The sequence below is a fragment of the Pezoporus wallicus genome, unplaced genomic scaffold, assembly GCF_028554395.1.
Source record: "Pezoporus wallicus isolate ANWC-B61680 ecotype Strahan unplaced genomic scaffold, APGP_CSIRO_Pwel_v1 contig_6658, whole genome shotgun sequence".
NCBI classification, from domain to species: domain Eukaryota; kingdom Metazoa; phylum Chordata; class Aves; order Psittaciformes; family Psittacidae; genus Pezoporus; species Pezoporus wallicus.
Genome location: NW_026642312.1, coordinates 5327692 through 5353338, shown reverse-complemented (window position 1 = coordinate 5353338; position 25647 = coordinate 5327692). Strand labels below are relative to the sequence as shown.

The following is a 25647-nucleotide window of genomic DNA, read 5'->3' as shown; positions in this document are numbered from 1 at the left end:
TTCCTGCTGCCGCTGGAGGTCTGGCGTGGCTGCGGAGTCGGATTTGTGCCTGTGTACGTGTGGATCGCAAGCGCGCCCTTCAGTGCAAGTTCTCCCGTTCCCCGCGGGCTGGCGGGCGGGCAGTGTGGGGGGCCGCCGGGTGGGCAGTGTGGGGGGCCGCCGGGAGGCAGGCGGGGTGCACCGCCACACTTGGCCCGTCCCAAGAGGGATGGAGGCACCTGCTCTCTGGGGAGGCTGTTGCTGCTGCTGCCGCCGGCGGTGTGCAGCTGGCTTTTAACTCACGAAAATCGCTGTCCTTCAGAGACAGCTTTCCGCCTGCGTAGAGGGTTGGTACACCCAAATTTTTCTGGGTGGAAGGTCAGCCCTGGGCCGCGGAGGGTTTCACATGCGGGTTATGTGGAAGGTCTTGTGGGGTTTTTATGTTTGTCTTGGTTGTAGAGTGAAAGTGATACTGAGCAAGTCACTAACTTAATAAAACGATAAGGGAATAGCTTCATGGCTTTCAAAGTGTGGTCCCACAACCCGGTTTGAAGCCATACAGAAGTATGTGAAGCTAGTGGAGAAGTTTTTTGTGTTTTTACTCTGTGGCCATGCAATTTGACATTTTTTGGCAGATCAGGTACATGGAGTAGGTAGTTGAGTTTTACAGTACAGCTGTGTAATTGCTAGGGCCAGCACATCTGGTTCAGTGAAACTGTGTGGCTTGTTTGCTCGTACATTGTATTGACTTATGGAGCTGATGGAATCCCTGCTAATCTTTTGCAGACTTTCAGTTTTCTGACTTCTGAGTACTGGATCAGACAAGCTATCATCTGGAATTTCATCTTTAGTTTCGTGTTAAGCCTTGGTTTGAGCCAGCAAATCCTGGGTTGTTTCCATAGCCTAAACATTGGTTTGGGTTTCTTTGACATGCAAGTGCCAACACATCACCGTGTTAAAGGCCACTGATGTGGTAATACTTTTGAAGCTAGAGAGATTCTCTAGAAAGCTTGATAGTTGGGAATTACCATTTTCACCCCTCTTTATTTCAGTTGAACTTCTGTCACATAAATGGAAGTGGCATATCATCTTTGAAGAGTGGAGCAAAGCAAGAGCAATGTGGGCAGTACATTCGTCTGAGTGCAAGTGTGCTCCTCCTTTTCAGTTGTAATCATCTGCAGGTAGGCATGACTAATTTTCCTTTCTTCTAGCAGGCATCACTTGATCAGTTTGTGCATGAAGCTTTTCTGGTTGATGACAGAAGATGCTCTAACAGAAACTCCCCAACTTGTGTAGTTTAGATCATATCAGGATCAAAGCGGTTTATTGATCTATTGGTGATGTAATTAACTGCCAGGAAGTGAATTTAACTGCTGTTTAATCAGTTGATTGAACTATATATTCAAGATCAATAACAACAGTGGAACAGATATGATACTAGGCACTTAATGTTAAGAAATGCCTACAAATATTTAAACACCCTTCTTTATCTAATTCTAAGGATTTTTCTAATTGCGGCCTGCCCCCTCACTGTTACATACACGCAGTCTCCTCTCTCAGGAGGAGCACATCTCAAGCATGACCCCCTCTTCTGGCCGTGTGGGTTCTCTTGTTTACACACACCTTCTGTGGGAGGTGTGGTTGCTCTAATTTTTGTGTCTCTATGCAACCAGCTAGGCTCCACACCAATGAGAAAGCTCCCCACAAGTTCACATCATGCACCCAAGATGTGGGTAGTTGGTTTTTACACCATTTATTGTTACTGTACTAGCTGGAGTGGAAGCAGCTCACAGTGTCTTATGTGAGGGAATGCTCTGCCTGGCCTACGCAGAAGTCATAGCACTATCAGGGCAACATCTAGCCGTGTCAGACCACATCATGACTGTTGTTCTTTTTGTTGCTCTCTCACCTCTCCCCCTACCATTGCAAATTCTCATGCTTCTGTTACATGTTTTCCCAAGCTGACTCTTGTTTGAAGTCTGTTGGTAATCCCCTTGCAGTAATGTTGGCAGCTTGCCCCTCAGCTTTTTGTGTATAGAAGGCTTTTGCGCTGTGGTTTGGTCCCTGTAGAAAATTGATTGTCTTCCTCCCTTTCTGAGGTGTAAGAAATAATGTAGTAATGACAGGCCACTTCATCTTTTGCTTTTCTCCATCTATAGTTAGGCAATGCCACCTACTGACAAGAGAACAATTGAAGTGAAAACACAGCATATGACTAGGATAAATCTGTATTACTACAGGGATGTGAGGGTATTTAAATTATTTTATATGAATCACCATAATTTGTGTGTCATCAAATTTCTTTGTATTTCTTTTGGAAAAGGAGAGTGAAAAAGGTTGTGGATTGTTTTAGCATATGCATTGTCTGTGCATATATATATATATGCAAGAAGCTGGTTATTTAAATGAATTTACTTAAAACAACTGTTAAGGTTGTTAATATTTTTAGGTAATCAATTTAGAGTGAAAACTATAATGGAAAATGTACTAGAACAAAATACAATGAAAGCCTTACCTTTTTGTGTTAATCACATCTTTCACGGAATTCATGTATGGTGCAGGCACTGTACTCTTAAGAACGTATCACTTAGTTTCACCACACCTGTTTTCCCTTGAAAGAAACAAGAAAAATATATACCTCAAATCACTTTGCCACAGGTTTCCATAAATCACTGGGTGTGATTTGGACACTGAAAGCTTTTTGTAGTTGAATCTTTGTGGGAGCAGTAGGTGGAGTACAGCAAACTGGGCCTGGATGCATGAAAAAAAATCTCAAGTTTGGAACTGAAAATTACTTAGTCGGAATTCTAGGGGTTTGAGTTCTACTGCAGCTCTCTAGCAGCAACAAAATAGAAGATTAGTTTGTAATATATGCATGAGAGACGTTCTGCGTGTCTCTTCATTCACTGCTTCTTGAAGTTCTCCTTGATCTGTTATGTTCTGTCTGTGTCAAAATCATGAAATAAAGCTGTGAAGGAGTGGCATTGTACCCTACAGCGGATTTCTCTAAGATGTTTTCTTATTTTTAGGAGAGAAAAGCCCAAGCAGTCAATGCTGTAGTTCCACTTATAGAAGAAGCTCCTTTTTGAAATATGAAACGAAAACCCATGTTTGTATTGTAAGGTGTCGACATTGTGGGCAGTGAAATATAAACACATTCAGGCAAAAAACACTGATTTAAGAAAGGAAGAACCTGAGAATTTTAATTTTTTTTCTCAGGCAGTGTAGTTTGATTTCAGCAGGTCTGTATGTTGTTTTGTTTTCAAATACGTATCAGAAAGGTAACTAAAGCAATCACGGATTTTGAAGTGGAAATGTAACTTACATAATAAAAGTAGTATATATTTTCATGAAACTAGTTTCTCTGTTATATTGTTTACAAGCTAGATTCTTGGTAGAGGGATGTTGTAATATGACTGCAACATTGAGGCAGTACAGAGTCCTTTGCAACCTGGCCTGCAAAGCTTGGTTATGAGAAATGGTGCCTCTTCAGAGCAGATGCCTCATTTCCAAGTTAAACACAGATACTGCTATCCTTCAAAGTATGTCTTTTTAATTTAATAAGCAAAGCAAAATCTTGCTGTTCTGCATGTAATAAATTAACTTTTTCCCCTTCTTTTTTTTCTCCTGCAGTGTCTTTAAAAGAAAAACAAAACCAAACCAACTCTGTTTTGGGAAATGTGCTGTGGTTTAAAAAGGAGGTTTTTGCTCCTCTATGCAACACAAAAGGGGCAGGCAAAAGCCATAGCTGAGGAAATATGGCAGCAGGCAGGTGCCCATGGATTTGAAGCTGATATGCACTGTATGAGTGAAATGGACAAGGTGAGATACTCCATGCTGTTTTGAAAGAAAGGTATTTAAGAGCTGCATTTTTCTTCATGTGCTCGAGTGGTGGGTTTTGATAATCATGAAGGCTGATCACATACACCCACCTCAAATACCATCCAGTTTTTAAATTTTTAGTTTCTTATGAATCACTAATTTGGACCAATACTCACAGACATTTAATATCGTTCTGCCAAAGGTACATCTTTATTGTGATTTCTGTTATTAGAACAGTAAATGGATATATCTTTGATCTCTCATTCAGTAACAGCACAGTGAGTTCTTGAAAACTATTTATGTATGCAAACAAATTCTGTATTTTACTGGTCAGCTCTCCTGTTCATAGAAATGCCCCTTTTTTCACCCTCTTGTTTTTGTGTTGCATTGAGGTCGTCGTGTGTTCTGTTAACTGACCTCCAGCAGGACCCTGAACTTTTTTAGGGTCTTCTTGAGTTAATTAGCATATGCACTCACTCCACCTCACACTGGATACATTCAAGTTATATTCTAGAAAAAAATTAAAAGCTTGGCTGAAGCAAGGATGTGACTTTTTATTATTTGCTATTTTCCAAGGATAAGGATCTGAAAACTGTTAGCATCTCTCTTGTAGCTAAAGCAATATGGACTGTAATTTCCTTCACAAAGTACTTTCAAGTATATGTCCTCAAACAAAAACATTTAAAAGAAAAACCCCAAAACAACCAAACAAAACTTGATAGTCTGGTATTTTGTAGGAGCAGAAAATAACACCTGTTTTTTTCATGCACTTGAAAGTGTGAGAAGCTTATAAAACTAAGTTTCCTTTTAGCAAGTTGCTTTCTTGGGTGTGCACTGCATGGTAGGTAGCTGGACATCTGCTTTTGAATTAATGTTTACTAAGTATGGAGCGAAGTGTTAGGAAGAGACTTATGCACCCAGTAGGGAAGGTGAAGTTTCTCCTTATGTTCTTCCATTTCGTTTCTTCTGCATTTGACTTCTGCTTGAAATGAAACATAGTATCTCTTGTAGTCTGTATTTGTATTTTCTCATAACAGGACTTTTAAACTTGGAATACTGGGAGAAAGTTTAAACTGAAACCTACAGGGAGCAGTAAAAAGAGCCTAGGTTACTTATTATGGCAAAAAAGGAGGATAAGGAGTGACCTAATAGCAGCCTGCTTGAGCCAAATTCTTCTTGGCAGCAGAAGACTGTATAACAGGATACAAAATCCAGTGAGCGCAGCCTGATAAACTCATATTTCACAGGAGTGGAGAATTTCTGGTTGGAAAAGGCTGCCAGTAAAGTAAAATCTCTGCCTTTAGAGGTTTTTGGAATTCAGTCAGTCACAGCTGACATAATGCAGTTTTGGCAGTTAGTCCCACTGGAGCATGGGGTGGGACTAGGTGACATCCAGAGGTCACTCCCAAACAAGGTGTCTGTAATTCTGTGGAGCTGTGTTTCACATAGGTCACTAGCTGTTGATTTAAAACCCATAGCCTGCAGAGGTGCTGTGAAAGAGCATGCTGTATGGGTGACCTGACAGCCAGCATGCTAGCACAGTGCTCAGTGCTGCAGCCTGTTATCCGTTGAAAGATGGAATAATCAAAGAAACAGAATGATTTTTACTTGAGAAATAATAAAGGATTCCATAAGGCCTGAATTTACGGAACTGTCACACAATCCCAAGTATAGGCAGTTCTTGACCTGATATAGTGGGAGAAGCTCCCGTAAAACTTTGGGAAATGTGGAAGTTTGGTATTAGCAAAGGGGAGAGAAAAGAATTTGGGTCAGAGGAGTAGGGCCAAAATGAATTAGACTGTAGAACACAGTCTAAACAAAGTAGCTCTGTTCAGAGCTACTTTAGTTCACCCAAAGCGTAGTTCGTGGGTTTTCTTTTGGTTTTGTTTTGGTTTGGTTTTCTTATGGCCAGGACAGATGTAATATGGAAGTTATCAGAGAGAACCAAATGATCCCTGATGGAATTTGGAAATTATCCCCTCAGTTTGTATGGCCACACCCCCACTATTTGTGTGAATTTATTGCGATTATGGCTCACTATGTGATTGTGACTGTATGTAGAAAAATATTTTTTCCACTTGACAAAGCAAATACTCTAGGAATTATGTATTTAAGCTGCCTGAGTGCAGTTGTGAAATATTCTTTGCATGTGTACTAGCCTGCTCAAAATGCTGCCCTTTGGAGTTTGTGTGTGGGATCATAGGTTAATTCAGGTTGGAAGGGACTTCATGAGGTCATCTCACAGCAGGGTCAGCTGAGGTCAGAGTAAATTCCTCAGGGTTTTACCCAATCTTGTCTTGAAAACACCACTGAAATTATAAAGTGTATCCCCAAAATTACATGAAAGACTTTCTGTGGTTTAATACAGTTGAGATTAAACATTTTTCTGCGTACCTTTGGGCAAAGAAAGTGTGACAGGTAATATCTAAGGCTGCAAATAGGTATCAAATGTCACCTTGTAACTTACTTGTTCTATTACTTGTAGTATAACCTGGAAACAGAAAAGGATCCAGTAGTTATTGTTATTTCCACTACTGGTACTGGAGACCCACCAGACACCGCCCGCAAGCTTGTAAAGAAAATTCAAGACACGACATTGCCACCTGATCATTTCTCACATCTCCAGTATGGATTGCTAGGTGATCTGGTACTTTGTGTGTTATTGCAGCACTTGTCTGTCAGTGAATAATTTTTGTATTTCTTTACTTGTGAATAGATTGTTTGGGTTTTTTTAAATGCTGATAAAACATTTATTTTTATAATATGAACAGGGTTGTTTTTTTTGTGTGTGTAATGTTCTCTATGAGCAATAAAGAAAAAGCATCACAGAAATTATCTGAATGTAAGCTATCAGTTTCATTTTTTATAGTTTCATTTTCTTTGTATAAACAACATGACTCAAGCTATCTAGAATTGTTTGATTTCATGTCAAGTGTCTATGGACTAGATGGGTTTACTTGATTTTGCTAATAATAGGGCATTTTTCTATACACAGGGAAAGGAATTATAAAATGTCCTTAAAAATAACATTTTACAATCATCCCATCCCTTTAAATTTGCAATATATTTAAAAAATGTTGTCATACTTGTCAATAGGAGGAATGTACTATTACCTAGGAAGGTTAGACTAATGTGCAAAATACAGATTTGACAAAATACATCTGATATATCATGAGTTGATGGTAACTTCAGTTTGTTGCTTTCAGGTTGTATTTTAAGAAACTTCCATTTGAACCTAGGTTATTTTTGCTTGACAAGATAGGTTGAAGTGAGAAAACTTCTCGGTTTCTAGCAAGGGAATTACCCAGTAGAAGGAAATTTCTAGTGGATATATAATGTGGAAGTCTGAAATATACGCATTCTAGTCATGTAACATTTTGAGAGGTTGTTATGTTACATGTTACAGTTTTTGAAATTATAAGATTTTTCATTGCTGACTGAATGCATATATACCCATGCATATACGAAGATGAGCATTGTATTAATACTAATTTTTGTTGTAACATATATTATAGGGTCTAACTTGCAACATGTTTTGTGATTTTAGTCTAAAAAGTTAACCAGTCTTAAAATACATTCATGGTGTCCATTTCATCTTATCCCATGACATGTTTGCTGTAAGTACTGTACTTGAGAGGGAACAGAAGTATTTTTTAATGAAAAAAAAAAAGGCTGTTATAAAGAAGAAAAGAATCATCCATTGTTGGGTGGGAATAATAAGGATCTAGTGGTTTGAAACTGCATACAAGAAAGGTTCAGGCTGTGAAAAATTGTGATAGGATAGTGAAAGAGTGCTGTTCTGAATTACTTACAGACTTTGTGAGGACTACCAGTGGTCTTTGGGATTGTTAGATAAGCATCTGTTAAGGATGAGGTATGTGTGGTTGATCACTTTTAGGGTGAGTCAGTGGTCCTCCATGAACATACCTCCTGATACACAGACTGTTTAATTCATAACAAAGAACATCTTCTTCTAACAGAACGTCTTCATGATTGTTAAAGGGCAGAAAAGCTAGTGCAGTGAAAATGAGATCTAAAAAGAAATCTCTGATTTCTGGGGAGGAGGATGTTGGACCAGAGTCCCTTTTTCTACATTTCTTATTTCATACTGTTTTAAATCAGTTATATATTTGATATTTTTTTCAGGTTCCGATATTTTTTTCAGGTTCCAATATTTTGCAAATATTTTTCCAATATTTTTCCAGTATTTCTTCAGTTCTTTTGCCTATGTAGCCTGGGTGGCTGGCTGATTGACATGATTTCTCTTTCCTTGAATTTGCTAGGTCTGGGAGATTCAGAGTATACATTCTTCTGTAATGGTGGAAAGACAGTAGACCGACGACTTCAAGAACTTGGAGCCCAGCACTTCTACGACACAGGATTAGCAGATGATTGTGTAGGGTAAGAACTGAATGAGTTTGGATTTTATTTCATCAAGATGCAATAAGTACATGTGAATTTGGCTAAATGTTCTGAACTCTTTGAAATCAGCTGAACCTGAAAATTCAGCACCTCATAGGAACAAGTCCTGTCTGAACACAATATGTATTTTCAATCTCAATTGCCATTAAATAAAACTCAGTTTTTAAAGTGTGGGTGAACAGGTGTACTCCCTGGAAAAACAGAGGGTATTTAGCAGTTCTAGAAATTAGGTAATTCAGAATAAGTAGAGGGATTTAAAAATGTAGTCTGTTTACTGAAGCAAATAAATGCAGTTCCCAGAATGTGTGGTACTGGTAGCGGGATGTCTTTCTATATACACATCAGACTGTAATCCAAGCTCGCATCTTGAAGTAGAGCTACTTTAGGCAAACCCTACAGCATTTATTTAATTTCTCTGTCTCTTCCATAAAACATTCCCCCCCCCCCCCCTTTTTTTCTTTCTTTTTTGGTGGGATGGGGCTTGTTTGTTTGATTTTTGATCACTGTAGAGGAATTATGAAAAAAGGGGGTAGGGAGTTTATTGGTGTAGAGGAGTTATATGAGAAAAGACCTCCCTTCCAGTTCTGTTGCTCTTTCTGGCCAGTAGGCTGCAGTCTTGGCTTATTTATTTTGAACTGGAGATTATATCAGATCTGCGCATGATGTTGCAAGACAGTTGAACACAAACATTGCCACAACCATAAAACTTACATGTTGCGTTCTGAACTACTATAAATAGACCATTAGTGTAAGCTTTTGATGTTGCTGTCGCACAATGAAAAGTTGCATATTTCGCTACCATCCCTTTAACTTCCTGTCATAAAGTTCAGCATAAGAAAATAAAAATGAAAAACTAGAACATCAAGGCTGTTACACACTTTAGACTCCATAAATTCAGACAGTTGTAACAACTAAATAAAAACAGGCTTTTAATAAAAATGTCATCTTGATAACTGCTGCAGAGATATATTAAAAATTGAAAATTGTGGTTTTAGGTTTTGTGTTATTTTCATTACTTGTAAATTAACATTCCAGTAAATCACAATAATTCATCCATTCCTTTCTCCTTTTTTTTTTTTTTCTTCCTTCCTTCCCAGTTTGGAATTAGTGGTTGATCCTTGGATTGATGGACTTTGGCATGCTCTCAAGGAAGTATTCCTATTGCAAAAAGAAAGAGAAGGCATGAACAGTGCTGTTGATGCTGTTTCGAACTCTCTCTCTGCAGCCCCACATGTTGTGCATGAACTAAACTTAAGCTCCGAAGTACAGAACTTAAAGCTAGAAGATGAAGGAGTGAAGAGTTCTGATGTTTTTTCACAGAAACTGGTTGACATAAGGCTTGTGGATTCAAATAGAGACACTGAAGCTTCACTTGTTCATTCTGTCCCTCCTATCTCTGAGTCTGCTCTTAATATTCCTGCCTTGCCACCAGAATATATAGAAGTGCAGTTTCAGGACACCCATGGTGAGGTAAGGACTTGGTTTTGAATGAGGGAAGCCTCCAGCTCTGGTAAGAGCATGAGTGTGTATACTACTACATATGGCTCAAAAGAACAAGTGGATTCCTATATAAAGGAGATACATCCCTGAACACAGGAGGTTTTTGAATTGCAAGTGATCAGGTTCTAATATTAGTGCCTTAACTTCTTCATAAATAGAGAAAAAAAAATAAATATTGCTTTCAAGCAGCATATTGAAAAAGCTGAATCCACTAACCTGTAATTCAGTGTACAGGTTAAAGATTATAGTCCAAATTTCCAGTATGAAACTGGATGGTTGTCTTCAGTGTTGGAAAGAATCAAATGGAGGTTTGTTTTCCTTTCGCACCGTTTTTGACATAGCTGGCTAGACCTTGTTAAACAAGTAGGTGCCATGTAGGGTCAAGTACGATTTTACAAGTATGACACAGTTGTCGTGGGTTCAGCAGTAGCAGTCATTTTCCTCTTTCTGAGTAGCTGGTGCAGTGCTGTGGTTTTGACTTTCAGCATGGGAACAGCACTGATGACACCAATGTTTTTAGTTCTAGCTAAGTCATGTTTAGTCTGACCAAGGACTTTCTGAGTCTCATGCTCTGCCTGGGAGGAAGCAGAGACAGGACACCTGACCTAAACTAGCCAAAGGAGTATTCCATACCACAGCACGTCATGCCCAGTATATACACTGGGGGCAGTTCCCCCAGAGGGCTAGATCACTGCTGGGCTCGGGTTGGGTATCAGTTGGGGGTGGTGAGTGGTTGTATTCTCTTCCCTTGTTTTTTCCCTTATCATTATTATTATTGATGGTAGCAGCAGTGGTTTGTGTTATACCTTCCTTACTGGACTGTTCTTATCTTAACCCGTGGGAGTTACATTCTTTAGATTTTCCTCCCCATCCCTCTGGGAGTGCAGGGAGGAAGGGGGGGGGAGTGAGCGAGGGTCTGCATAGTTCTGGTTTGCCAGCTGAGTTTGAACCATGACAACAGTTCATGTCCTTTTCCAGTATGCCACATTGCAAAAACTGGGGGTATTTTTTGCCAAGTACATCTGAAATTGGCTTGAAAAACCCCCAAAACAGAGATACCCGGCTATTTAAAGAAGACTGTTTACACGGTCTCTTTAGTAGCTTATATGGTCTATGTCCTGGGCAGTTGAGTCTCAGGATTGAATTAACAACCTACTGCTTGTTAATAGCCAAGCAGTAGGGGTCTGCATCTTAAGCCTTTATGGCAAGTGTAAGCTAATACAATTTAGCTTAAATCTTTCTCTCATTGTGCCTTGAACTTGACTTGGAGGGAACATGAATGTGGACAGTTAATCACAGTCCAGCTGATGCACAATAACTTGATATGGCCCAAGCTGCTATTCACCATGTCAAATTTTTAAAGAATAAAACTTCCAGCTGTTGGTCTCAAGTTATTTTCCTGCCTTCTTTTTTTGTTAATAAGAAACCTTCAAATTAACAAATACTCTCATATTGGTAGAATAATTCCTTTCCATATGAGGGTATTGTTGTGGACATTTGGTATCTCTTCTACCTCTTCATTTTTGTCTGTAACTCAGATGAAGTTTGCTGACAATAGTGATGGAGAAATGAGGACTGTAGTCTAATCTTCAGATGACAGCCTTTGACAGAGGTGGTCTGGGGTTATTCTTGATGCCCATCTGTAATCATTTGGGCACATTTTCACCTGTGTAGAAATGCGGCATAACATGACGCTGTTTCATAGTGTGGTTTGCTGATTACCTCTAAACTTAACTGCAGTTTTAGAAAATCCTTTTATAAATTGTCTATAATAATAGCCCCATGTACTCCCTGAAGTCTTAAACTGTACATCTGCAATGATATTTTTAAATAAATTCTGTTCTTACTCCTTTGGTCTGTTCTGTACACCTACTAATCCTTTAAGTAGGTGGGAGTTCTCTGCATTTTAACATAAATGTCATTCTCTAATTTGGCTGTTTTCAAAGCAACTCTTGAAAAAGGAACAGCAAGCTGCATTTTATAGTAGTTTAGGCCCATTACACTTTTCAAGCCTACTGACATTTTATAATTGAATATACACCTGTTACTTCTTGGATATGAATTTTAGAGAGGTAGAGCAAAACACAGTATGTATGTGGAATATTCATGTTTTTCCTTATTGTTCTGAATTGTTTTTTAAGATTGTGACAAAAAAAAAAGTGGCAACAGTAATTCCTGTATGTCATAATAAGATGTAATTCAGCTATTTCATTTTTAGTGTAAGTTTTCATGTCCTTTTTTTCAGAATCCACATTTGTCCTCACTGATTTCAGAGGGAACAGTCTTTGATGTGCCAGTTACAGAAGCAGTCCAGCTCACTAGAGAAGATGCAGTAAAAACAGCATTACTCTTAGAACTTGATATTGCAGTAAGTTTGTGATGGCTTTTTCTTTAGTGGGTAAAAATAAAGGGTGAAAAGCATGTGTGTTATGTATAATAGCTGGGGGAAATATATTTACTAGACTGCTGAAAAGTTAAAACCCCTAATTCCTTATACAACAGGATGTCATCTTAAGCTGATCCATTTTGCAAATGCAAAGCTTGATTTATTCACTGAAAGGTATGACTATGCGGAAGTCAAAACAGAAATAAAATGTCAAGTTAATTTCTTTGTTGGTCTATGGATATTGTGTTGACTGAAGTACCTTTTTGAAGAGAATTTACAGGGAAGAATGTCAGGCAGGGAATATTGAAAATTAATAATCTTTCATAAATATAGAATTCAGGGAATATTCAGGAACTGTGTAGGAAATTGTGACTGTTCCTTGTGGTAGGTAATAATTTGATTAATATGATCAAGTGATAAGAGCTCTTGAGCACTGCTTCTGCCTCTGGCATTCATTTGCTCTGACTTGTTAACATACTAGTCAAACTGTCAATCTCTGTTACCTTAAGTGTAAAATCTGGTTTAGGTTATTCAGGTAAGATAGTATTTTGTATACTGGTTTGAAGATGAAAGGCAGAGAATGCTCAATATTACTTTACAAGAAATCTTTTAAAAGGAGAATATGTTGCCTTTGAGCGATTTTTTCCAAATTTGGAGAATAATGCCTTTGGGATTTTGTGATTTTGGCAGTAACTTTTATTGGACTCGGCCTCATCTGTGTCAGTATCCATAGGTCATCTTTAAATCCCAGTAATAAGTAGAGTCTATTGAGTTTTGAACAGCTGAGTCTCTGAGATTACATGGGGTTTTGCATTTATTTGTGTGTATACATGTATCCTGTCATCAGCACCCACTGAAAATTTGAATATTTTGGGTCTTTTTTTCCCTAGCATTCTCAACAGTCTGTGCATGCAGGAAACTTTTTCTGGTGCATAAGAGAAATATAATGACTCAATTGCAATTCTGTATGCTCCTGTAATGGCAGAAGTTTGACTAGGCTTTCAGCAGTTGCACACAAGAACCTGCAAACTAGGCTGATTATATAACACATCCTCTTAATACATATTTATTTTCCTTCTGTTTAGCCTGCCCAGCAGTTCTTATTGAAGAGTGTCTAAATATTTAAACCAAATAAGGAAAGATTTTTCTATTTAGTAAGTTTAAACCTGAAAAGAAAACATGCGTATTTGTGCTCCAGCATGTGCTGCAAGGGCTTGTACAAAGGACGTGTGACTTTATGTGACTGCAATAGTGAGAAGATTGTTGTTAGGAATGGGAATGCTATTGGTATTGGTTTGTGATACAGCTTAATAGAAGTTATCTTATATTTTAAAACAGGATACAGTCTTTGACTACCAACCAGGAGATGCCTTCTGTGTGATGTGTCCCAATAATGTCAGTGAGGTAGAAGAACTTCTTCGCATCTTGGAACTTTCTGAAAAAGGAGAGTACTTCGTTTGTGTAAAGGTTAAGCAGGGCACTAAAAAGAAAGGTATGGTGTGATGCACTGGTCATGAACAGATACTCCTGTGTTAGTCATAGTTATTATACATAGTTTTGAATGGTTTTATCTTTAGTATTGGGACACAGCGGTCACTTCAGGCAGGCATGTTGGAAGTCACAGAGATGTGTTAAAAAAGAGAGGATGCACTGACTTCCATGTGCTGCAGTTATGAAGTTAAATGGTTTAGGATCAAACAGAAATTAATTCCCCTGGAGCTTTGCTGGTGAGCGGAGACTCATTAAGTTACTGTAACTTAATTACTTTTGCCATTCTGTACCAGAGAATTCATCTCTATAATGTAGTTTCACAACTCCTAGCAATGTTCCAGTGTTGCTTTCCTTTTGAGATTTGTCTCTTAACTGCATTAGGATTCTGAAGAATTTGTAATAGTTACTACAAACTATTATGGCTGTGGGTTTACTGAATGTGAAGAACTGAAAAACCTGGGAGAAGAGCCTGAACTGCAGGCTGTGACAGCTATATCTTCAAGATTTACCAGGAATTCCACTGAGTTTTGTTCACAACATCTCTTTGTTCAGTCTGTCAGTTCTTTGATGAAGTAGATGAGATTAGCTGAGAGGACAAAACAGAAATTATTTGCAGTCTGGTACAAAGTCTGTTGTTCAAATATTGGATTTGAATTTGAAGAGCATCATAGGAAGAGGATTAAGTACTTCTTGTAACATGCTATTTGCATGTTCAAGGAAAAGAAGTTTATATAAATGTGAAAGTGGATGCTTCTTTTCTGCATTATATTTATGCCAGTCTTCTTCTGAAAGTAAAATTTGTTCTTTGTAGCAAGGGTACAGTCAAGTAATGCTGATTCAAAGAGATAATTTAGCAAGTTATACACGTATATTCCTGGAGTGAAAATTCTGTAGTATTAAAGGGCTCTTGAGCATGGAAAAAACACAGTAAGAATCAGTAGCTGGATGTCAAATCTGAGAAACATTGTAAAGAGAAATGCCAGCAATTTCAAACCTGCAGAGCTTATTAATTAAAGGTGTTTTGTCACATAAATGGTCTTAGATTGGTTTTGGGATTAATTTAGAATAGCCACTTTAGCATGACATGGCATGAGGCTGATAAACCAAGCTGCACCCTAGCTGATTCCATGCAGGGATAGATGGGATGTCAGTGTACCTCCTTCTCAGAAATAGAACCTGTTCAGGGTACAGGACAGATTATTTGCTTGTACAGAAATCCCTTGGGTCTGCTGGGGTTCTTGGAACCCTCAGAAGCTCCATCATGGAACTGGCTGCATACACCTTTGGTTAGGTCATTCAAAAACCTCAGCATGTTCCAATTTTCAGGAGTGCTTATTGATGGAGGGGAAAAAATGTGGATGTTCCTTTCTAGTAAGCCTTCCTCTGAATTTCCTCAAGGTGGAAAGTAGTAAGAAAGCCTTGAGTGGTTTAGCAGTGAAATTTATCTAACAGTGATGTATTGTACTCCTCCTTTTGTTTTCCCCTTTCCCAGTAAGTTTTGACTTTTCATTGGAAAATTATTATTGATACTTCATTGGTAAACTGTCTTGCTGTTTAGTTTATAATTTTCACTAACTGGCTGGGGCATAAACCTACAGAATTGAATGCAGTTTAGCTCTCTTGTGTTTCTTGAAGGAACAAGAACTCTGTGATGCCATTTTTGGATGTTAATAGATGCACATTTTGTTTTTCTCCCACTGAACTAGGAGCAGCTCGTCCACAGCACATCCCTGAAAGAAGCACTCTGAAATTCATTCTAACCTGGTGTTTGGAAATAAGGGCAACTCCCAAAAAGGTGTTTGTGTATTTGTTTTCTTAAAGATAAATCCTTAGTAATTCTATGCTGTGTGAGCTTTTACAGCTCTGTACTTGCTTCATGTGCAGTTACCAGGTTTCTTGGTGAATAAGGATTGTCAGTTTGTATGCTACTGTTTGTACTTCATTCTGAGAAATTTCACTTCTGGTACTTTATCTGGCAAACTAGGAGATACTGAAATCTCTATTCCTGTTCTTCAGTATCTTGATTCATAACATAAACAGAAGAGTATTAGATGCTTGGTGTCAGATAACTGAAGGGCTGACTGAGGCTGGCCCCATAAGCGTTTTAGAGAAATCATTCTTTCTAATCAGAGGGAGCTGTATCTGTCAAGTTTTGTTGCTGAAAATGCACGTTGCTCTATGCAAACAAACCATAATGCCTTTTAAATTATTATAAAGCTTTTCTTTAGCATTTCAGTAGCCTGGCAGAATTTGAAGAAATATTTTTGCTTGTATAATATTTGTTCTCACGATGTGTGACTGTTATTTTTTTTTTCATTCTGTGCCTACAAAAAAATAGAAGCTTGTAAGTGGAAATGCGTGTGTATTTCTGATACTGTCAAAACACATTGTAAAGATAACTTTGGATGAAGGATAAAGCTAAACAGTTGTGTTGGTTTGGTCTCTGGGGAAAATCAGTTTTTGGAAGAACCTTTTCACTCAATTTAGTGGATTTTGCAGCAGAAGAGAAGAGAATCTTCCAATTGTTTCAACCTTTTTAAAACTGCATTTAACAATTTTTGAAAATTTGTCTTGATAATAAGAATAGGTAAAGAGTGCTGGCTGGGGAATATAACCCAGGCTAGTTTTTATAACAATCTGTTTTATTACTTGTTCAATCTGCTTTATGTAACTTTGTACTCAAAACTGTTGTCTGAAAGCTCAATGTTTGAGTATACTCAAATTACTTTCCAAGCATTCTTTTGTGTAGAATACGTTATCTGATTGCACTTGGTGTTTTGGATCACTCTTCTTTTATGCACTGTGTTTATTTCCACCTTGCTTTTGGAAAAAAAACCTGTAACACTTTATATCTGATTTTTACTTTGTCTTGCAATGCTCAATTTAATTTTCACTTAAGAAAAGCTTGCAATACCATTATGTGGGCATAAAATATGGAATAAAACACCACAGCAATATTTACATGACTCATTAAATACCATGCTTTATTTACAGTAATACCTTTCCTAAGACTTTTTTTTTATTCCTGTCCTGGCTTCTGTAACTTAGCAAGTGGTGTTTTGCCTTGAGTTTATTTGTATTATGGAGCTGTTTACGTAACTAAAGTGCAAATACATAAATAAGAGGGCCTTTCATAAATTTGGGGTTTTTTTTTCAGGGAATGGGTTGTGACTGTTTATTTGTCTCTTCCCTGCTCGGGTTAAGTAAGATTTTTCTGACCTGCTAGCCTGTAAATTTTTCATAGTAGGTGAAAGTGTGCATTGGGAAATAAATTGTGTTATCCACTAAGCTGTCAGGTGACTGTTTCCTGTTCCCAGACATCCCAACTTTCTCCCAGTTTGTTACCATTTTCCCAAATGCACAAGTATTTTTACCCTTTACTCTCATTTTCTTCCCCCCAGGCGTTTTTGCGAGCTCTTGTAGAATGTACGAGTGATGTGGGAGAAAAACGGAGGCTTCAAGAGCTTTGCAGCAGACAAGGAGCCTCTGATTACACACGCTTTATTAGAGATCCCAGTGTTTGTTTGCTGGATTTACTACATGCTTTTCCAAGCTGCAAGCCTTCGCTTAACGTGTTAATTGGTAAGTGAACAATTTAGATTTAATTAGATTCAGTTTCTGAAAATATATCTGACTAAATGTTCAATTTTCCAAGAAAGTGGAATAACTGTTCAGTTAACTGCTTTAGAAATATTATAGTATTCATAGTGATTAAACTAAAACTGCTGTTGGGGAGCAAAGCTCTTGTTTTTCTCTTTTTAGTCTTTGGCCTTCATTCTGGAAACAGTTGGGTGCATACCTATGCTTCAATTGACTCTGGATTGCTCCTGTACAGAAAAAATAAGCATAAGGTGTTTGCAGGACTAGGGTCTTTAAGAAACAGTTCATCAACTGCTTACAATTAAAAAGAAATGTTTCTACAACTCCCGATGTCCCTGCCTACATATTCTTTTCTTGCACTTTTACCTGTTAAAACAGAAACCTTTTCCTAGTGTGTTGGTATTTATGTAATGTTCAACACACTCATTGCATTCCTCATATAAAATATTGAAGGAATGAGATTCAAACTGTAACCATCTCAAATACATCTAAATATAATGACAGTTATTTTCCAGATGAAAAAAAAAAACAGAATTTCTTGACATGTTGCATTAAATGAAACAAAAAAAAAAAAGGCTTTTTATTTCTTACGGTCACCTTCTCCACACCTACCCTAAATCTCTCCTTAGTACACTGTGGGGATTAAAAAATACATACATACAAGCTCTGCTCCACTTTATACGAACACATGAATCTTCACAGTGAAAGCAAAACAACTTTGCTTTCCAGAGGTGGTATGGAATGTGCTGTAGCAACTGAACTGAACAAAAGGAAATATTCCAAGTTCTTGAAATGTGTTCCCCCAGGGAAGTAATGTGCTGAATGGTCTTAAAGTCCTCTTTAAGTAATTTCACTGAACTAGCTTTTCTTCACTCTGATTTGCAACTATGTTATGTAGCAGAGCATCTTTAAAATATGTCAGGGTGTCCATGTACTGGTTAGAACATCTCTAAAGGGTTGGTACATGTACAAAACCAACTAAAAAGCAGTTAAACTGTAGGTTCCCCTGTTACTCCACTGTGTTTTCTGGCGTTTGCTATGCCAGTTTTTTTCTGGTATTGCTCACTTACTGTCCCCACCACACTGTTCACTTAGTGATATATGTCTCCTTTCAATATACCCTTATCCTCAGCCATTTGCAGTCTGCATGCAAGTCATTCCTTTGAAGGCATCTGTGAGTTTGACCTTTGCTGTGTGTGTACGTGGATAAAAATGTGGTGTGTGATATATAGAGTGGACATCTCATTGAAAAAGTGTCAAATAAAATCCTGTCTCTGTTGGGTTTTCAGCTGTGATTTCAAAAATTTGCTTATGTACTCACAGTGGTTTAAAATTGAACTGGCACGTCTGTTTCTAGAACATTCTATATAGGAAACTTTCAATGAAGCAGTTCCTATTCTGATAGCTTTTGAGCTCATAGATGAAAAGTGGGCAGAATTAAATTTCAAGCTTCACTGTATCCACCAGTTCCTGGCATCTCTTCTGTGCACCTTACAGTTGTTTTTAATTGACCAAGAACCGCATTAATTAACTATTGCGGCCTCATTTTTATAGGCTTTCTAACATGTTCCATGAAGTTTAAAAACCATTCAAAATAGAGTTCAGGTCTTAATAGCTTATTTCTGAACCACAAACACTGAATGTTAATAGAGTAAAATTACAGTTAAATTATAGTGTGCTTATATTGTGTTGCACTGTAAACACTTATTATATGATATTTGCATTTGGGAGAATCAAGTAATAAGTGATGCTGCTTTTTTTAAATTTTTCAGAACATCTTCCTAAATTACAAGCCAGATCCTATTCAGCCTCAAGGTAATTAAATATTCAAGTTGTATCTCCTTGATAATTTAGGTATGCTTTTTTTACTCGGATATGTGTGTGCATGTTATAAAGAAGAAAGAGAGAAATGAAGGCTAAAACCTGATGATAAAGTGATTGTATACCTGTTGCAAAAAATCCCACGGTGTTTGACTATTTCAGACAACATTGTTTTTGAATGTCTGGCAAGACTTTGTTGGTGTTTTTAAGAACAAGCTCACACACATGTGAATCTGGTAGGAATTTGATTCTCTTCTGTAGGTACTGGCATCTGAGTCCAATATTAAGACTTTTTCTAACTATAGATAAATATCACACTGAATACTGAGAATCTTGATTCAGTTAATGTGGTTTGGACTGCTGTGGTTTGACCTGCTGTAAGGTTGTACAGCTATCTCTCAGGGTTGTTTGTTGTTGTGGAGTTTGGCTTGAGGGGTTATTTTGTTTGTGGTTTGGGGTTTTTCTGTGTTTGGGTGGTTTTTTTGGTGTTTTTTTAAATTTTTTTTATTAATACTTTTGTCTTTCCAGTTCAAACTTGTATCAGCCAGGGAAACTGAGTTTTGTATTTAGTATTGTGGAGTTCGCTGCCTGTCCCACTCGACCAGTCTCACGGAGAGGAGTATGTACAGGGTGGCTTGCGGAGTTAGTTGCCGCTCAGCTGCATGCCAACAGAAGCACTGTGGATACAAATGGAGGAAGCTGTTCAACTAAAAAGGTATGGATATTAGATCTAAACTCCTTAACCATTAAATTTATGCATTTTTGAAACAACTGCAGTTATTTTGTTCACTGCTCTGGTGTAATGCAGATGTTTTGGCAGTATATATCTTCATTTTGCAGTTCTATCCTACTTGTAAGTTCACCCTTCCCTCTGTAATATGTCTAGGTCTTAATTGCTAAGTTGCTAAACTTATATTTTACTTTATCTATGGATACCTGAATTGTGAAATTTCCCACTGCTGAAAGACTAGGGTTGTTTTCCACCCCATTGTAGTCCTAAGTGAGTCATGGAGAATATTCTCGTGGACTAAACTACTACTGTGCAAGTAAATGGTTATGACTATTAGTGTTGTAGAAGAGAGGTACTTGGTCACTTCCAGGAAAGGGTGGCAGATAATAGGAAAGAAACTGTAAAACTCATTTTTTGTCAGGTCTCACACAGTTTGCAAAGGCCAAGTTATTGAATATGACACAGGATAGAGTTGTATGTAGTATTTCTGATATGCATCAAAGATTGTTTGACATAATGGGTATTATTAGGAGAAGGTACTTCCCCCCTCCCCCCCCATTCTTTTTGCGGCAGAGAATCTGTCTAAATAATCAGGCTCAAAGTTATTAGGTGTAAGCTAATTATTAAAAATTTGGAATTCTACTCCATAATTAATAGCACAAAAAAAACTGCCAGTCTAATTTATATTTGATTAAGAATAATGAAAACTAGCATAGTGTTTGGTTACAAGAAAACTGTGCCAATAACTCAAGGTGCAGGTCTCACAAAATTTAAGGAAAACCCATGCAAGTTATCTTCCTTTTTTTAAAGCTAAGTTATAAGATAGACTCATTAATGTGTGTATCATATATCTTATTCCAGCATTCACATCTGCTCTTTATTTAAAATATTAGTTAATTTACAGTATATTAATGATCAAACACAACAAAGAGGTGGAGTTAAAAAGGATTATTACAAAATGAGCAAATAAATTTCAGAATTATCTGCAGTATAAATGTGTTTACCCTTTGCAGTATTTTTTAAAGGAATGATCAGTTTGGAATCATTAATAGGGAAAATAGCCTCCGAACTTAAGTGTGTTTTGGAGGAGTAAATATAACATAAATACAAATATTGCCCCCACAGGCAATAATTATACCATTATTTTTAATCATCATGAAACCAGAGACTTGGATCATCTTTTAAAAAATTAAAACTAGTCATCTCTCATTTTCTGTACATTGTTAACCATGCCTCAGAGAGTAGTTATGGAGCTCCTATGAAAATTATGTTTAGATTTCCTTTCAGACATAGCTGAAGATTGGAATTAAGTGCTTTTCAATGGAGTGATAAAAACCATTTTCCAAGATCTTTGAGCAGTTATCTGCCTCCTCTCACCCATATGCATTTTTGGAGATCATGTAAAACTTACGGAAATTAAGAAGACAAGCTCAGTATCAGTAGGCTTCAATTTGCTGTAAGCAAATTCTCACCTCCACTGGAATATTTTTAGATGTCCACAGTGTAAAAAAAGATTGAGTTGCTTATAATAGCAATAAACTAGCTTTATTTCCCTTTCAGTACCAACACCAAACTTTCCATGAATTCTGTAACATTATTCCCCAAAATTTTCATAACCAGAAACTTATGTTTGTGTGGTTTTCCCTAGTTTTCCTCCAGATGGATTAATAGGTTTGTAAATATGATGTGGATTTTTTCCATGAACTCATCTGAAATTTTATTCTAAATGTCTGCGTGGCATTAAAGGTAAACTTTGAAGCTTGGGTTTTGGAATGTTGTGTCAACACATACACTATGTAAATGTCCTCAAGGTTCTAAAAATTTCATGGTATTTTCACTTCTTAAGAATGTTCTTCAGTTGTATTTTATCTAATTTCATTTTAGATATCTATTTTTGCTCGTCCAAACAATGCTTTCCACTTACCGGCAGACCCATCTGTCCCACTCATGATGGTTGGTCCAGGAACAGGAATTTCACCATTTATTGGTTTCCTACAGCATAGGTATGTACACAGTTGTTATCTGGAAAGCAGCCTTCTTATGTTGAAGACAGTAAAGCCTTTTCTTTTTCTTCCTTCTTCCTTCCTTTCCTCCCTCCCTCCCGCCTACCCTCCCTCTCTCCTTCTTTCCTTTTTCTTTCTTTTTTTCTTTCTTTCTGTTTATAAATTGTCTTTCTAATTTTAAACAAGCAGTGTTTGTGTATTTTTGTTTTTCAAATGAGTAGAGCTTACATTTTCATCTGACAGTATGTGATATCCATAGTAGATATATGAGGAATTGGGTGGATTGCAGAAATGGTTATAAGAAATTAAATCTGTTATCTGTGTGTTACTAGTGGAAGTCCTGTAAGATGTTGGTACTTATAGAAACAGTGTTGATTAAAACTGTGGATTAAGTTTGGTATTCAAAATCCATTTCATTCAGAAGTGACATCTGTATTAAAAGCCTTGGCATGATGAATGTTAAGGTTTCTCCCATATTCCCTTATTTCTGTGTTTATATATATTGATGTTTTAAGATGAGGAGCTTGGCACATGAACCCTCAAATGGGCAGTGGTCTTGGGTTTTGTGGATTTTGTATTCAAGGGAAGGTAGATCCCTTTTTTTCCTTCCTCCAATTTCAGTAGTGAAATTTTGCAAGGCAAGGAGATGCTTATTTAAAAATTGATAGATACCACATCAACAAGAATATGTAAAAATATGTTCATTTGGAGGAAATGAAGAACAGGGAGAGGAATATTTGAGTGGGAATGGTTGCAAGTTTTGTAGGTAACCAACACGTACGATTCCTATGTGACTCATTAGTTCTAGCAAGATAATGAAGTTTCTTGAATCCTGCAGCAATTAATTTTAAATCATTTTAGCTGAGAGAAAATTCGGACACAGTGTTTCTGACTCCATGCTTCCACTTTGACCAAATCATTATGTACAATCATTATGTCCTTACTCCTTAACTTTAGCTGCCAAATATACCTTTTCCTCTCAGAAGTATTTTGCATTTTATTTTAAAGGATTCATAGCATTTCATAAGCATTTGATCAATGAGAAATGAAATGTCTCTCTCAAAATGTAACTAGAAAGTTGCAGCTAAAACCCCTCTAAAGTAATACCTTCAGCATTATTTCAAGAAAATGCAATAACTCTTCTGATGATGTGGTAGTAAATAGATTGTTATTCTAAGTCTAGCAGGTTTCTACAGCTAAATGGAAAGCATGCTAAAACTGCTTTGTGCTGAGTTTTCCCTTTCCAGTGAAAGATAAAGGGTAGTGATCTCCTTATTCAGCAGTCAGGATTGTTTTGTGAGGCGCTTGGAAGTGTCAGTCTTGAGTATTCCATTATGAAACTGGCAAAAAAAGACCCCCTTTGAAGCTGATTGATTTTGAGCTGTGCCAAAAGTGAGTAGTCAAGAAAATCAAGTAAGTAAGAAGGGTTTGACTGTGATTTACTTTAAGTCATTTCACATTTCTGCCAATTCAGAAGTTTATTAAAGCACTACTTTACATGAGAATTAGGTTGTAGATGTTTTGGATTCTGCACTTGATAAAACAGGATTGGATTTTATTTTTTTTTTCTTTTGGTCTGTTTAGGCAAAAGCTCAGAGAGGAACATATGGACTGGGAATTTGGAGAGACATGGCTGTTTTTCGGTTGTCGGCATCAGAACCGAGACTATTTGTTCAAGCAAGTTCACTATTTAGCATTCATTTTGTATTCATGAGGAATGCTTATCTCTGAGCTGTTACTAATAGTTGCTATTGCCTTTCAGAGATGAGCTCAGATGTTTTCTGGAAAATGGCACGTTAAATCATCTTAAGGTTTGTTTCTCAAGAGATTCTTCTTCAACTGCAGAAGTAGCCCCACCTAAATATGTGCAAGATGTCATTAGGCTTCATGCTAAGGAAGTTGCCAGAGTCCTGCTGAAAGAGAGAGGTTACTTCTATGTATGTGGGTAAGTATAGAGTGGAGATGGACTGTCTCAGAAATAGAACAGAGTTGGCAGAACTTTGAGGCTTTACAAAGACTTAGTGGTGTCTGAAAAAAAGGACCAACATGTGTTGTGGTTTAAACCCAGTTGGCAACCCTGAACCATGCAGCCACTCGCTCACTCCCCCCCCTTCCTCCCCTCGCTCCCGTAGGGATGGGGAGGAGAATCAAAAGAATGTAACTCCCACAGGTTGAGATAAGAACAGTCCAGTAACTAAGGTATAACACAAACCACTACTGCTACCACCAATAATAATAATAAGGGAAATAACAAGGGAAGGGAATACAACCGCTCACCACCCGCTGACCGAGACCTAACCTGACCGAGCAGTGATCACCCCTTCTGGGTAACTGCCCCCAGCTTATATAGTGGGCATGACGTGCTGTTGTATGGGATACCTCTTTGGTTAGTTTGAGTCAGGTGTCCTGTCTCTGCTTCCTCCCGGCTTCCCCTCCTCCCTGGCAAGAGCATGAGACTCACAAAGTCCTTGGTCAGACTAAACATGACTTAGCTAGAACTAAAAACATTGGTGTTATCAGCGCTGTTCCCAGGCTGAAAGTCAAAACCACAGCACTGCACCAGCTACTAAGAAGGAGAAAAATGACTGCTACTGCTGAACCCGGGACATGATACTGAAAGTGCCTCCCTGGAATGCTAGAATTTTATAACTATGCCCACTTTTTTCAATACTGTCTTGAAAGTGTAGCTTGTAATCACACCAATCTATGGTTTGCTTTAGTCACTTATTATTTCTTTTTGATTTCTTAATAATAGGAGGTTTCAAGCTAATAGATTTCTCTTGAGAAAATGAGATATGAAAATTTGAGTACATGTGACTGAACTGCACAGCTGTGAGATAGCAGCAGTCTTCCAGGCTTGGGTGGGCCAGAATGCTAAATCTCAGTAATAGAATTAATTTGGAAGTTTTATTTGTGGCTGCTAGCTTACCTGAAGGTTTGAAATTTTTAGGAAGTTTGTTGATAAATTATCAAAATGTTTGATTATGAAACCCAGTGTTAGATTCTTCTGCAGGAATAAATTTGAGCAATGTGTATTAAAAATACCATTATTAATAAGGAGTTTGGGGTTTTTTGTTTTGTTATATTAGAACTGTATGGTGATATAATAATAAAAAATACTTCAGCAGGTCAAGTTCTCCCTAAAAGAAAAGTTATTCTGTGACAATTCAAGTAGGGTTCCAAGGGATTTTTTCTTACAAATTACAATATGCTGAAAACTTTGTAATGTTTGATTGAGAGAAACCCTTGTTGCTGTCAGTGCTCAGCTGTGTGAGAACTCAGTGAGAGTTTTGCTGTGCTATATGCAAGCTATATTTTTGGTTTGGATTTTTTAATGCCTCTTTCCCAGTATTATCTTGCCTCACCTCTGAAGCTACTGATAAAACCAAAAATACACTATTATGCATTTTCCTAGTATATATCCTTTTTTTCTTTCAGAGATAAGAAGCACATGGCTGATGGTGTAAGTGATGCTGTAGTGGACATTTTAAGCATGGAAATGGAGGCTGACAAATTGGAAGCAATGAAATTCCTGGCCACTCTTCGAGAAGCAAAACGATATTTGCAGGATGTATGGAGCTAAATATTTAGCATTTCCTATGCTTTTGTAAAACTGAAGATTTTGTTTCACCCATGCTTTTGATTAAAAGCTATTGTCAAAAGTGCTGTCTGTAGTGGCCCAAATCTTCATTTTCTCCATTGACCTTTCAAGCAGGAAGATAAACGTGTTTTAAATGACAGGAAACCAGGCTGCCTTTGGAATTGTATGGTGGTTTTTAACAATGTTGCATCATGGATTGTCTCAGTGCCTTGATTCTCTCATTTTAATGTCAGTTTAATGCAGAAAGTAAACACTTCTGCACTTGTACAAATATAATTGTATGTTTACATTT

At 37.5% G+C, this 25647-nt stretch overlaps 1 protein-coding gene across 2 annotated transcripts; it reads left to right on the top strand.

Moving 5' to 3' along the window:
• The first annotated feature begins 38 nt into the window (after positions 1 to 38).
• MTRR (5-methyltetrahydrofolate-homocysteine methyltransferase reductase) lies at positions 39 to 25647 on the top strand. 2 transcript variants are annotated; one of them, XM_057428826.1, is made up of 16 exons: positions 39 to 88; positions 1032 to 1160; positions 3613 to 3801; positions 6287 to 6440; positions 8085 to 8202; positions 9321 to 9693; positions 11969 to 12091; positions 13448 to 13601; positions 15307 to 15395; positions 17002 to 17182; positions 18973 to 19015; positions 19550 to 19736; positions 21636 to 21754; positions 23339 to 23431; positions 23517 to 23699; positions 25193 to 25647. In XM_057428826.1, exons 3-16 carry the CDS (start codon positions 3658 to 3660, stop codon positions 25335 to 25337), a joined length of 2106 nt encoding a protein of 701 aa, XP_057284809.1. In that variant the 5' UTR covers positions 39 to 88; positions 1032 to 1160; positions 3613 to 3657; the 3' UTR covers positions 25338 to 25647. The 2 variants fall into 2 exon arrangements, with proteins under 2 accessions (XP_057284809.1, XP_057284811.1); XM_057428828.1 differs by lacking the exons at positions 39 to 88; positions 23339 to 23431 and having other exon boundaries at positions 835 to 1160.